At 44.3% G+C, this 15,101-nt stretch overlaps 1 protein-coding gene across 2 annotated transcripts in view; it reads right to left on the minus strand.

Moving 5' to 3' along the window:
- LOC139550038 (charged multivesicular body protein 5-like) overlaps positions 1 to 1,407 on the minus strand; it is a 35,673-nt gene extending 34,266 nt beyond the window's left edge. For both annotated transcript variants that reach the window (XM_071360616.1, XM_071360617.1), the window contains exons 1-2: positions 1,226 to 1,407; positions 632 to 736 (exon numbers count right to left, since the gene is read on the minus strand). In XM_071360616.1, the coding sequence (XP_071216717.1) occupies positions 632 to 736; positions 1,226 to 1,294 (174 nt within the window). In that variant the 5' untranslated portion in view covers positions 1,295 to 1,407. The remainder of the gene's footprint in view (positions 1 to 631; positions 737 to 1,225) is intronic.
- Between the last annotated feature and the right edge of the window lie 13,694 nt (positions 1,408 to 15,101).

The following is a 15,101-nucleotide window of genomic DNA, read 5'->3' on the forward strand; positions in this document are numbered from 1 at the left end:
GATAATAAAATAGACATGGCCATTTAAGTTGACATGCGACGGTGGGTGGGACGGCAGCCATTTTTTTGTAGCAATTAGAAGTAAAAATGTCAATAAAGTCAAAGGTGTAGCATCTAAATGTAGTGGTCTGAAGGGTCCATTCTATGAGTTGTGTTTCTATGATTGAAATGACACCCATTCTGTATTCAAGAGCATGTTGTGTCTCAGCCGATGGCGGCCACAACACAACCTCAGAGGATGTGAAATAGGGTCTAAGCTACAACATGCAGACATGAAAAAGAGTTTACACTTTGTTAGATCATTTATGTTAAATGTCATCATGTTTATTACAAATCATCAGTTTATTTTTTCCAGTGATGTAGAAATGGATGTCTCGTGGTATGGTGGGGTATGCAAAATGGGGAAACTTTAGGACCTTTATCTCCTGAATGTTTTGGCATTCGGGTCCCAAAAGTCACTTTCTGTCCTCTTCTTCCATGGACAAACATGGATGGAAAGTTGTGTTTAAATCAAAAGGGATGCTGTCAAAAAGTGATTGAATTCAAATGAATTTCCTCATCTGCTAAATCTCTCAACACATCCCTTTCCCTCTACTTCCCCTCTAACCTGAGCCGTCTACTAAATCTCTAACCTTAGAGGGTCCTTCTCTCATCTTCTTCATTTGGTCTTTATACTTAATCAGTTCAGCGTCCAGACGAGAGATCTTCTGATCCATAGACTCCGCCCTGGCATCCACCTACATCACACAGCTCTCAGTTAATCACAGATGTATCAATACATACTATCTAAAGACAAAGATACCACAGTCCTTCCTTTAAGTGACATGTTTGGGCTAAACTGAAGGAAAATGCAGCCCCTTGGACAGTTCCCAGACAGGCCTACAGTTAGGAGAGACATGAGACCTGGACAGACAACAGGAGTAACTAATTACATTGCTGTAATAGCCTGAAGCAGCAAGACACCAAATAACAGGATTACCACGCTGGGAAGACAGTTTATTAGCTGTTTGACCCAATATGAAAATGACCGTAACTTGCTGAAGTGAAATGATCCCATCCAGGGAAATGTCTCTACTGTTGAACCGTAATGTGATTAGATGTTGATGAGTTCTGTTGTTTTGATTTTGACAGATGAACAACCTATCGCTAGGTAACGTTAGCTGGCTAATTTCAGCTGACTGGTTGTCATCATAGCTAGCTAAAATCAACCACCAGACAAGACTTACATTTCCTATGCAGTCCGATAGATTAGGAGGAGGTGCTTTGGGTTTTCCCCGACCAAATATTCGGTTCATTTTGACAATATATAACTCCCAGAAGCCTTTTAACCTGTCATAAAACACAATGCATCAAATATATATATAAACCACCGCTGAACACACCCGGAAGCTGCGGTACCTAAACAAAGTGATGCTATTGGTAATGACGGTGGCCAATGAAGTTTGAGCAAAGGTCGCCCTCATGTGGTGAGAACAGGCGCTGCACATGAAGTCCTTAAATTCCAGGGCAGATTTCTATCAGTCTGTTATTACTCTGGCCTGGCCTGGTTGGGGCTGGGGCTGGGGGCTGGGGGCGGGAGGGGGCTGGTTGGGGTTGGGGCTGGTGGTGGGGGGGGGCCTGGCCTTTTTGGAGCCTTTTCAGCAGGAGCCATTTCCTAACAACCTGTGTTCCCCCCTGGTTGTATTTGAAAGGCCAGTTTTGTCCACATGTTGTTTGTTCACTGACAGATGTGCCATTCCTGACTGTATGCTATGCCTTGTTATTGTGCTACACACAATCCACAGCTAGGCTATTTAAAAAAAGCTATTGATCCTCTATGGCTAAATTATGGTCCTTTTCATGATGTAGTAGGCTATTCTGAATTATTTAATTAGTTTCTGAACAGTAATTCTATAACTTTAGCAAAAGTACAGTATTTAAATTTAAATTAATCATGTGTGCTGCAGCTCTCTACAACCCTTTGGGCTGCGATGATTCTATAAGGAAAAAAATGATGAAGTGCAACGCTGGAGAGATGAGAGTTGCAGGCATGTCATCTTGTTTTTCTTGGGCACTGGGATGATGGTGGTCTCCTTGAAGCAGGTGGGACTACAGCCTGGGACAGCCCGGGACAGCCTGGGACAGGGAGAGCAGCTGGTCGTCCGGAGCACCCGGAAGAGCTCAGAGACACGGCAGTGTGGTGCCAGGACACCAACCTCTCCCTTTGTCAGCAAGACAAAGGAGCTGATCATACACTACAGGAGGGGAAAACGCCCCATTCACATAGACAGGGCCGTAGTGGAGCGGGTCGAGAGCTTCAACTTCCTCATTGTCCACATCACGAAGGAAATAACACGTGTCCACACACATTAACACATTTCTGAAGAGAGCACGTCAGCGCCTCTTTCCCTCAGGAGACGGAAAAGATTTGGCATGGGCCCTCAGATTCTCAAAAAGTTCTACAGCTGCACCATTGAGAGCATCTTGACTGGCTGTATTACCGCTTGGTACGGCAACTGCAAGGCACCTGACCGCAAGGCGCTACAGAGGGTGGGTGGGTACGGCCCAGTATGTCAGTATGTCATGGACTCTACCCCCACACTCTGGACTCTACCCCCACACTCTGGACTCTACCCCCACACTCTGGACTCTACCCCCACACTCTGGACTCTACCCACACTCTGGACTCTACCCCCACACTCTGGACTCTACCCCCACACTCTGGACTCTACCCCCACACTCTGAACTCTACCCCCACACTCTGGACTCTACCCACACTCTGGACTCTACCCCCACACTCTGGACTCTACCCCCCACACTCTGAACTCTACCCCCACACTCTGGACTCTACCCACACTCTGAACTCTACCCCCCACACTCTGGACTCTACCCACACTCTGGACTCTACCCCCACACTCTGGACTCTACCCCCACACTGGACTCTACCCACACACTCTGGACTCTACCCCCACACTCTGAACTCTACCCCCACACTCTGGACTCTACCCCCCACACTCTGAACTCTACCCCCACACTCTGGACTCTACCCCCCACACTCTGGACTCTACCCCCCACACTCTGGACTCTACCCCCCACACTCTGGACTCTACCCCCACACTCTGGACTCTACCCCCCCACTCTGGACTCTACCCCCACTCTGGACTCTACCCCCCACTCTGGACTCTACCCCCACACTCTGGACTCTACCCCCACACTCTGGACTCTACCCCCACACTCTGGACTCTACCCCCACACTCTGGACTCTACCCCCCCACTCTGGACTCTACCCCCCCACTCTGGACTCTACCCCCCCACACTGAACTCTACCCCCACACTCTGGACTCTACCCCCACACTCTGGACTCTACCCCCACACTCTGGACTCTACCCCCACACTCTGGACTCTACCCCCCACACTCTGAACTCTACCCCCACACTCTGGACTCTACCCACACACTGAACTCTACCCCCACACACTGAACTCTACCCCCACACTCTGGACTCTACCCACACACTGAACTCTACCCCCACACACTGAACTCTACCCCCACACACTGGACTCTACCCCCACACTCTGGACTCTACCCCCACGCTGGACTCTACCCCCACACTCTGGACTCTACCCCCACACTCTGTACTCTACCCCCACACTCGGGACTCTACCCCCACACTCTGGACTCTACCCCCACACTCTGAATTCTACCCCCACACATTGGACTCTACCCACACTCTGGACTCTACCCACACTCTGGACTCTACCCACACTCTGGACTCTACCCACACTCTGGACTCTACCCCCACACTGGACTCTACCCACACACTGGACTCTACCCACACACTGGACTCTACCCACACACTGGACTCTACCAACACACTGGACTCTACCCCACACTCTGAACTCTACCCCCACACTCTGAACTCTACCCCCACACATTGGACTCTACCCACACTCTGGACTCTACCCACACTCTGGAATCTACCCACACGCTGGACTCTACCCCCACGCTGGACTCTACCCACACGCTGGACTCTAACCCCCCACTCTGGACTCTAACCCCACACTCTGGACTCTACCCACACTCTGGACTCTACCCACACTCTGGACTCTACCCCCCCACTCTGGACTCTACCCCCCCACTCTGGACTCTACCCCCCCACTCTGGACTCTACCCCCCCACTCTGGACTCTACCCCCCCACTCTGGACTCTACCCAACACGCTGGACTCTACCCAACACGCTGGACTCTACCCACACACTGGACTCTACCCCCACACTCTGGACTCTACCCCCACACTCTGGACTCTACCCCCACACTCTGGACTCTACCCACACACTCTGGACTCTACCGACACACTCTGGACTCTACCGACACACTCTGGACTCTACCCCCACACTCTGGACTCTACCCACACACTCTGGACTCTACCCACACACTCTGGACTCTACCCCCACACTCTGAACTCTACCCCCACACTCTGGACTCTACCCCCACACTCTGGACTCTACCCCCACACTCTGGACTCTACCCACACACTGAACTCTACCCCCACACTCTGGACTCTACCCCCACACTCTGGACTCTACCCACACACTGAACTCTACCCCCACACTCTGGACTCTACCCCCACACTCTGGACTCTACCCCCACACTCTGGACTCTACCCCCACTCTGGACTCTACCCCCACTCTGGACTCTACCCCCACACGCTGGACTCTACCCACACTCTGGACTCTACCCCCACTCTGGACTCTATCCCCCCACTCTGGACTCTACCCCCCCACTCTGGACTCTACCCCCCCACTCTGGACTCTACCCCCACACTCTGGACTCTACCCCCACACTCTGAACTCTACCCACACTCTGGACTCTACCCCCACACGCTGGACTCTACCCCCACACGCTGGACTCTACCCCCACACGCTGGACTCTACCCCCACACGCTGGACTCTACCCACACTCTGGACTCTACCCACACACTCTGGACTCTACCCCCACACTCTGGACTCTACCCCCACACTCTGGACTCTACCCCCACACTCTGGACTCTACCCCCACACTCTGGACTCTACCCCCACACTCTGGACTCTACCCCCACACTCTGGACTCTACCCCCACACTCTGGACTCTACCCCCACACTCTGGACTCTACCCACACACTCTGGACTCTACCCCCACACTCAGGACTCTACCCACACTCTGGACTCTACCCCCACACTCTGGACTCTACCCACACTCTGGACTCTACCCACACACTGGACTCTACCCACACACTGGACTCTACCCACACACTGGACTCTACCCACACTACACTGGACTCTACCCACACTACACTGGACTCTACCCACACGCTGGACTCTACCCACACGCTGGACTCTATCCACACGCTGGACTCTACCCACACACTGGACTCTACCCACACGCTGGACTCTACCCACACGCTGGACTCTACCCACACTCTGGACTCTACCCACACGCTGGACTCTACCCACACACTGGACTCTACCCACACACTGGACTCTACCCACACACTGGACTCTACCCACACACTGGACTCTACCCACACACTGGACTCTACCCACACACTGGACTCTACCCACACGCTGGACTCCCTCGGCTGCTTCAGACCGCCCTCGTTGCTACAGACCTGCTATATTATGTATTATGTAATGATGAAATACACATGGACTGGGATATTCTATAATGATGTCAGTGATGAAATACACATGGACTGGGATATTCGGTAATGATGTCAGTGATGAAATACACATGGACTGGGATATTCTGTAATGATGAAATACACATGGACTGGGATATTATGTAATGATGAAATACACATGGACTGGGATATTATGTAATGATGAAATACACATGGACTGGGATATTCTGTAATGATGAAATACACATGGACTGGGATATTCTGTAATGATGTCAGTGATGAAATACACATGGACTGGGATATTCTGTAATGATGTCAGTGATGAAATACACATGGACTGGGATATTCTGTAATGATGAAATACACATGGACTGGGATATTCTGTAATGATGTCAGTGATGAAATACACATGGACTGGGATATTTTGTATTGATATCAGTGATGAAATACACATGGACTGGGATATTCTGTAATGATGAAATACACATGGACTGGGATATTCTTTAATGATGAAATACACATGGACTGGGTTATTCTGTAATGATGAAATACACATGGACTGGGATATTCTGTAATGATGAAATACACATGGACTGGGATATTCTGTAATGATGAAATACACATGGACTGGGATATTATGTAATGATGAAATACACATGGACTGGGATATTCTGTAATGATGTCAGTGATGAAATACACATGGACTGGGATATTCTGTAATGATGTCAGTGATGAAATACACATGGACTGGGATATTCTGTAATGATGAAATACACATGGACTGGGATATTATGTAATGATGAAATACACATGGACTGGGATATTATGTAATGATGAAATACACATGGACTGGGATATTCTGTAATGATGAAATACACATGGACTGGGATATTCTGTAATGATGTCAGTGATGAAATACACATGGACTGGGATATTCTGTAATGATGTCAGTGATGAAATACACATGGACTGGGATATTCTGTAATGATGAAATACACATGGACTGGGATATTATGTAATGATGAAATACACATGGACTGGGATATTCTGTAATGATGTCAGTGATGAAATACACATGGACTGGGATATTCTGTAATGATGAAATACACATGGACTGGGATATTCTGTAATGATATCAGTGATGAAATTCACATGGACTGGGATATTATGTAATGATGAAATACACATGGACTGGGATATTCTGTAATGATATCAGTGATGAAATACACATGGACTGGGATATTCTGTAATGATGTCAGTGATGAAATACACATGGACTGGGATATTCTGTAATGATGAAATACACATGGACTGGGATATTCTGTAACGATGAAATACACATGGACTGGGATATTCTGTAATGATGAAATATACATGGACTGGGATATTCTGTAATGATGAAATACACATGGACTGGGATATTCTGTAATGATGAAATATACATGGACTGGGATATTCTGTAATGATGAAATACACATGGACTGGGATATTCTGTAATGATATCAGTGATGAAATACACATGGACTGGGATATTCTGTAATGATGTCAGTGATGAAATACACATGGACTGGGATATTCTGTAATGATGAAATACACATGGACTGGGATATTCTGTAATGATGAAATACACATGGACTGGGATATTCTGTAATGATGAAATACACATGGACTGGGATATTCTGTAATGATGTCAGTGATGAAATACACATGGACTGGGATATTCTGTAATGATGAAATACACATGGACTGGGATATTCTGTAATGATGTCAGTGATGAAATACACATGGACTGGGATATTCTGTATTGATATCAGTGATGAAATACACATGGACTGGGATATTCTGTAATGATGAAATACACATGGACTGGGATATTCTTTAATGATGAAATACACATGGACTGGGTTATTCTGTAATGATGAAATACACATGGACTGGGATATTCTGTAATGATGAAATACACATGGACTGGGATATTCTGTAATGATGAAATACACATGGACTGGGATATTATGTAATGATGAAATACACATGGACTGGGATATTCTGTAATGATGTCAGTGATGAAATACACATGGACTGGGATATTCTGTAATGATGTCAGTGATGAAATACACATGGACTGGGATATTCTGTAATGATGAAATACACATGGACTGGGATATTATGTAATGATGAAATACACATGGACTGGGATATTATGTAATGATGAAATACACATGGACTGGGATATTCTGTAATGATGAAATACACATGGACTGGGATATTCTGTAATGATGTCAGTGATGAAATACACATGGACTGGGATATTCTGTAATGATGTCAGTGATGAAATACACATGGACTGAGATATTCTGTAATGATGAAATACACATGGACTGGGATATTCTGTAATGATGTCAGTGATGAAATACACATGGACTGGGATATTCTGTATTGATATCAGTGATGAAATACACATGGACTGGGATATTCTGTAATGATGAAATACACATGGACTGGGATATTCTTTAATGATGAAATACACATGGACTGGGTTATTCTGTAATGATGAAATACACATGGACTGGGATATTCTGTAATGATGAAATACACATGGACTGGGATATTCTGTAATGATGAAATACACATGGACTGGGATATTCTGTAATGATGAAATACACATGGACTGGGATATTCTGTAATGATATCAGTGATGAAATACACATGGACTGGGATATTCTGTAATGATGTCAGTGATGAAATACACATGGACTGGGATATTCTGTAATGATGAAATACACATGGACTGGGATATTCTGTAATGATGAAATACACATGGACTGGGATATTCTGTAATGATGAAATACACATGGACTGGGATATTCTGTAATGATGTCACTGATGAAATACACATGGACTGGGATATTCTGTAATGATGAAATACACATGGACTGGGGATATTCTGTAATGATATCAGTGATGAAATACACATGGACTGGGATATTCTGTAATGATGTCAGTGATGAAATACACATGGACTGGGATATTCTGTAATGATGAAATACACATGGACTGGGATATTCTGTAATGATATCAGTGATGAAATACACATGGACTGGGATATTCTGTAATGATGAAATACACATGGACTGGGATATTCTGTAATGATGAAATACACATGGACTGGGATATTCTGTAATGATGAAATACACATAGGACTGGGATATTCTGTAATGATGAAATACACATGGACTGGGATATTCTGTAATGATGAAATACACATGGACTGGGATATTCTGTAATGATGAAATACACATGGACTGGGATATTCTGTAATGATGTCAGTGATGAAATACACATGGACTGGGATATTCTGTAATGATATCAGTGATGAAATGCACATGGACTGGGATATTCTGTAATGATGAAATACACATGGACTGGGATATTCTGTAATGATGAAATACACATGGACTGGGATATTCTGTAATGATATCAGTGATGAAATACACATGGACTGGGATATTCTGTAATGATGAAATACACATGGACTGGGGATATTCTGTAATGATGAAATACACATGGACTGGGATATTCTGTAATGATGAAATACACATGGACTGGGATATTCTGTGATGATGTCAGTGATGAAATACACATGGACTGGGATATTCTGTAATGATGTCAGTGATGAAATACACATGGACTGGGATATTCTGTAATGATGAAATACACATGGACTGGGGATATTCTGTAATGATATCAGTGATGAAATACACATGGACTGGGATATTCTGTAATGATGAAATACACATGGACTGGGATATTCTGTAACGATGTCAGTGATGAAATACACATGGACTTGGATATTCTGTAATGATGTCAGTGATGAAATACACATGGACTGGGATATTCTGTAATGATGAAATACACATGGACTGGGATATTCTGTAATGATGAAATACACATGGACTGGGATATTCTGTAATGATGAAATACACATGGACTGGGATATTCTGTAATGATGTCAGTGATGAAATACACATGGACTGGGATATTCTGTAATGATGAAATACACATGGACTGGGGATATTCTGTAATGATATCAGTGATGAAATACACATGGACTGGGATATTCTGTAATGATGTCAGTGATGAAATACACATGGACTGGGATATTCTGTAATGATGAAATACACATGGACTGGGATATTCTGTAATGATATCAGTGATGAAATACACATGGACTGGGATATTCTGTAATGATGAAATACACATGGACTGGGATATTCTGTAATGATGAAATACACATGGACTGGGATATTCTGTAATGATGAAATACACATGGACTGGGATATTCTGTAATGATGAAATACACATGGACTGGGATATTCTGTAATGATGAAATACACATGGACTGGGATATTCTGTAATGATGAAATACACATGGACTGGGATATTCTGTAATGATGTCAGTGATGAAATACACATGGACTGGGATATTCTGTAATGATATCAGTGATGAAATGCACATGGACTGGGATATTCTGTAATGATGAAATACACATGGACTGGGATATTCTGTAATGATGAAATACACATGGACTGGGATATTCTGTAATGATATCAGTGATGAAATACACATGGACTGGGATATTCTGTAATGATGAAATACACATGGACTGGGGATATTCTGTAATGATGAAATACACATGGACTGGGATATTCTGTAATGATGAAATACACATGGACTGGGATATTCTGTGATGATGTCAGTGATGAAATACACATGGACTGGGATATTCTGTAATGATGTCAGTGATGAAATACACATGGACTGGGATATTCTGTAATGATGAAATACACATGGACTGGGGATATTCTGTAATGATATCAGTGATGAAATACACATGGACTGGGATATTCTGTAATGATGAAATACACATGGACTGGGATATTCTGTAACGATGTCAGTGATGAAATACACATGGACTTGGATATTCTGTAATGATGTCAGTGATGAAATACAACAGTTTGGGGAAGGCCCTTTCCTGTTTCAGCATGACAATTCCCCCATGCACAAAGTGAGGTCCATACAGAAAAGGTTTGTCAAGATCAGTGTGGAAGAACTTGATTGGCCTGCACAAAGCCCTGACCTCAACTCCATCGAACACCTTTGGGATGAATTGCGAGCCAGGCCTAATCGCCCAACATCAGTGCCCGACCTCACTAACGCTCTTGTGGCTGAATGGAAGCAAGTCCCCGCAGCAATGTTCCAACATCTAGTGGAGAGCCTTCCCAGAAGAGTGGAGGCTGTTATAGCAGCAATGTTCCAACATCTAGTGGAAAGCCTTCCCAGAAGAGTGGAGGCTGTTATAGCAGCAATGTTCCAACATCTAGTGGAAAGCCTTCCCAGAAGAGTGGAGGCTGTTATAGCAGCAATGTTCCAACATCTAGTGGAAAGCCTTCCCAGAAGAGTGGAGGCTGTTATAGCAGCAATGTTCCAACATCTAATGGAAAGCCTTCCCAGAAGAGTGGAGGCTGTTATAGCAGCAATGTTCCAACATCTAGTGGAAAGCCTTCCCAGAAGAGTGGAGGCTGTTATAGCAGCAATGTTCCAACATCTAGTGGAAAGCCTTCCCAGAAGAGTGGAGGCTGTTATAGCGGCAATGTTCCAACATCTAGTGGAAAGCCTTCCCAGAAGAGTGGAGGCTGTTATAGCGGCAATGTTCCAACATCTAGTGGAAAGCCTTCCCAGAAGAGTGGAGGCTGTTATAGCAGCAATGTTCCAACATCTAATGGAAAGCCTTCCCAGAAGAGTGGAGGCTGTTATAGCAGCAATGTTCCAACATCTAGTGGGAAGCCTTCCCAGAAGAGTGGAGGCTGTTATAGCAGCAATGTTCCAACATCTAGTGGAAAGCCTTCCCAGAAGAGTGGAGGCTGTTATAGCAGCAATGTTCCATCATCTAGTGGAAAGCCTTCCCAGAAGAGTGGAGGCTGTTATAGCAGTAATGTTCCAACATCTAGTGGAAAGCCTTCCCAGAAGAGTGGAGGCTGTTATAGCAGCAATGTTCCAACATCTAGTGGGAAACCTTCCCAGAAGAGTGGAGGCTGTTATAGCAGCAATGTTCCAACATCTAGTGGGAAGCCTTCCCAGAAGAGTGGAGGCTGTTATAGCAGCAATGTTCCAACATCTAGTGGAAAGCCTTCCCAGAAGAGTGGAGGCTGTTATAGCAGCAATGTTCCAACATCTAGTGGGAAACCTTCCCAGAAGAGTGGAGGCTGTTATAGCAGCAATGTTCCAACATCTAGTGGAAAGCCTTCCCAGAAGAGTGGAGGCTGTTATAGCAGCAATGTTCCAACATCTAGTGGAAAGCCTTCCCAGAAGAGTGGAGGCTGTTATAGCAGCAATGTTCCAACATCTAGTGGAAAGCCTTCCCAGAAGAGTGGAGGCTGTTATAGCAGCAATGTTCCAACATCTAGTGGAAAGCTTTCCCAGAAGAGTGGAGGCTGTTATAGCAGCAATGTTCCAACATCTAGTGGAAAGCCTTCCCAGAAGAGTGGAGGCTGTTATAGCAGCAATGTTCCAACATCTAGTGGAAAGCCTTCCCAGAAGAGTGGAGGCTGTTATAGCAGCAATGTTCCAACATCTAGTGGAAAGCCTTCCCAGAAGAGTGGAGGCTGTTATAGCTGCAATGTTCCAACATCTAGTGTAAAGCCTTCCCAGAAGAGTGGAGGCTGTTATAGCAGCAATGTTCCAACATCTAGTGGAAAGCCTTCCCAGAAGAGTGGAGGCTGTTATAGCAGAAATGTTCCAACATCTATTGGAAAGCCTTCCCAGAAGAGTGGAGGCTGTTATAGCAGCAATGTTCCAACATCTAGTGCAAATCCTTCCCAGAACAGTAGAGGCTGTTATAGTAGCAAAGGGGGGACCAACTCCATATTAATGCCCATGATCTTGGAATGAGTTGTTTAACGAGCAGATGTCCACATACTTTTGGTCATGTAGTGTATGTAGTGATGTTTTAGACTGGCTGTGGTGTGTACACTGTCATGTATGTGTCAATGTTAGGGACAGATCAACATATTTATCCCTGTTACCATAGCAATGCTGGTGCAGGTGCAAAGCTCCTGGTTGTCCTCTTCTAATACAGCACGAAGATAACACGTTGACAATATCATCACACATTGTCTTTATTGTGTCTGTGTGGAACTGTGTGTTGACATTCAAAGCTTCCAGCAAACAGATACAAAATAGATAGTAAACATTACAATACACAGTGTTGCTCAACCTGTTTCTGGACATCCACTTTGTATATTGGACTTCACCACAGGAACCACGTGGAATGACAACCATCTGCATCCTATTCCCTATATAGTGACAACTAGTTGTGTCCCAAATGGCTGCCTATTCCCTATATAGTGACAACTAGTTGTGTCCCAAATGGCTGCCTATTCCCTATATAGTGACAACTAGTTGTGTCCCAAATGGCTGTCTATTCCCTATATAGTGACAACTAGTTGTGTCCCAAATGGCTGCCTATTCCCTATATAGTGACAACTAGTTGTGTCCCAAATGGCTGCCTATTCCCTATATAGTGACAACTAGTTGTGTCCCAAATGGCTGCCTATTCCCTATATAGTGACAACTAGTTGTGTCCCAAATGGCTGCCTACTCCCTATATAGTGACAACTAGTTGTGTCCCAAATGGCTGCCTATTCCCTATATAGTGACAACTAGTTGTGTCCCAAATGGCTGCCTATTCCCTATATAGTGACAACTAGTTGTGTCCCAAATGGCTGCCTACTCCCTATATAGTGACAACTAGTTGTGTCCCAAATGGCTGCCTATTCCCTATATAGTGACAACTAGTTGTGTCCCAAATGGCTGCCTATTCCCTATATAGTGACAACTAGTTGTGTCCCAAATGGCTGCCTATTCCCTATATAGTGCACTACTTCTGAACAGAGTGTTTTGGGACCTGGTCAAAAGTAGTACTATAAAGTCCTATAAAAGGAATGAAGTGCAACTTGAATGAACGAGTGTCGGACACAGTGGTTCCCCAGGTCCAGGACTGAGCCATGACAACACACATCACTTCGTGTCAAGACTCTAAACACGTCAAACGGGTTCAAATTCTGCTACAATAACTTCACTACTATTGAACATGTTAATAGTGAAAACAGCATGATTCAATATATTCACCAATATTGACTGAAAGAAATGCATCATATTAATATCATAAAGAGTAGGAACAGAACTAGACAGTGTAACCTCTACGGCATGGGTGTCAAACTCTGGCCCGCGGGCCAAATTTGGCCCGCGGGGTAATTATATTTGGCCCGCGAGACAATACCAAATTACTACTAGAGCTGGCCCGCCGGTATTATACAGCGCATTCACCGCTAATACTACGAATCCCATAATGCTCTGCTGTTGTTTTCGCGCGCCAATCAGGACAGGACCCAGAAACGCCCTCTCTAGTCATAGCAACATAGACGCTACAACTGTCAGCGCGCTATCCCTTCCCAAAAATGGCGAAAAGAAAGGCAGAAAACAGGAGCTTTCTGGACAAGTGGGAGGCAGAATGTCTGTTTACATATGTAAAAGACAAACCTGTTTGTCTTGTTTGTGGAGTCAACGTGGCTGTAAGTAAGGAGTACAACGACGCTATGAAACGAAACACCATGACAAATACAAGGACCTGGACATGACTCTCTACGGGATCGGTGTCCCTCCACCGAGATGGTTGAGCTAGCGTGCGCTAATGTGATTAGCATGACATTGTAAGTAACAAGAAAATTTCCCAGGACATAGACATGTCTTATATAGGTAGAAAGCTTCACTTCTTGTTAATCTAACTGCACTGTCCAATTTACAGTAGCTATTACAGTGAAAGAATACCATTCTATTGTTTGAGGAGAGTACACAACAACAACAAAAATGTATCACGGCAACTGGTTTGGTACATTCACCTCTGAAGGTAAATAATATACTTACATTCAGTAATCTGGCTCTGATTTGTCATCCTGAGGGTCCCAGAGATAAAATGTAGCATAGTTTTGTTTGATAAAATCAATTTTTATACTCAAATGTAGGAACTGGGTACTGCAGTTTGAACACTTGCTGTGTCTGGCTCCACACCCACCCACATTTTTGTATAGCCCTTTGTGACATAGGCTGATGTAAAAAGGGCTTTATAAATACATTTGATTGATTGATTGAAAAGGTATCAATTGACCAATCCTGCACATTTGGGCAGACTTGATACAAAATATTGTCCAGGATTGAAATGCTTCACTGGATCAATCTGAAACTTTGCACACACACTGCGGCCATCTAGAGGGCAAAATCTAAATTGCGCCTAACCTGCAATAATACATTATGGCCTTTCTCCTGCATTTCAAAAATGCATGTTTTTTTGTTTGTATTATCTTTCACCAGATCTAATGTGTTATATTCTCCTACATTAATTTCACATTTC

The sequence above is a fragment of the Salvelinus alpinus genome, chromosome 23 (assembly GCF_045679555.1).
Source record: "Salvelinus alpinus chromosome 23, SLU_Salpinus.1, whole genome shotgun sequence".
Classification (NCBI taxonomy): Eukaryota; Metazoa; Chordata; class Actinopteri; order Salmoniformes; family Salmonidae; genus Salvelinus; species Salvelinus alpinus.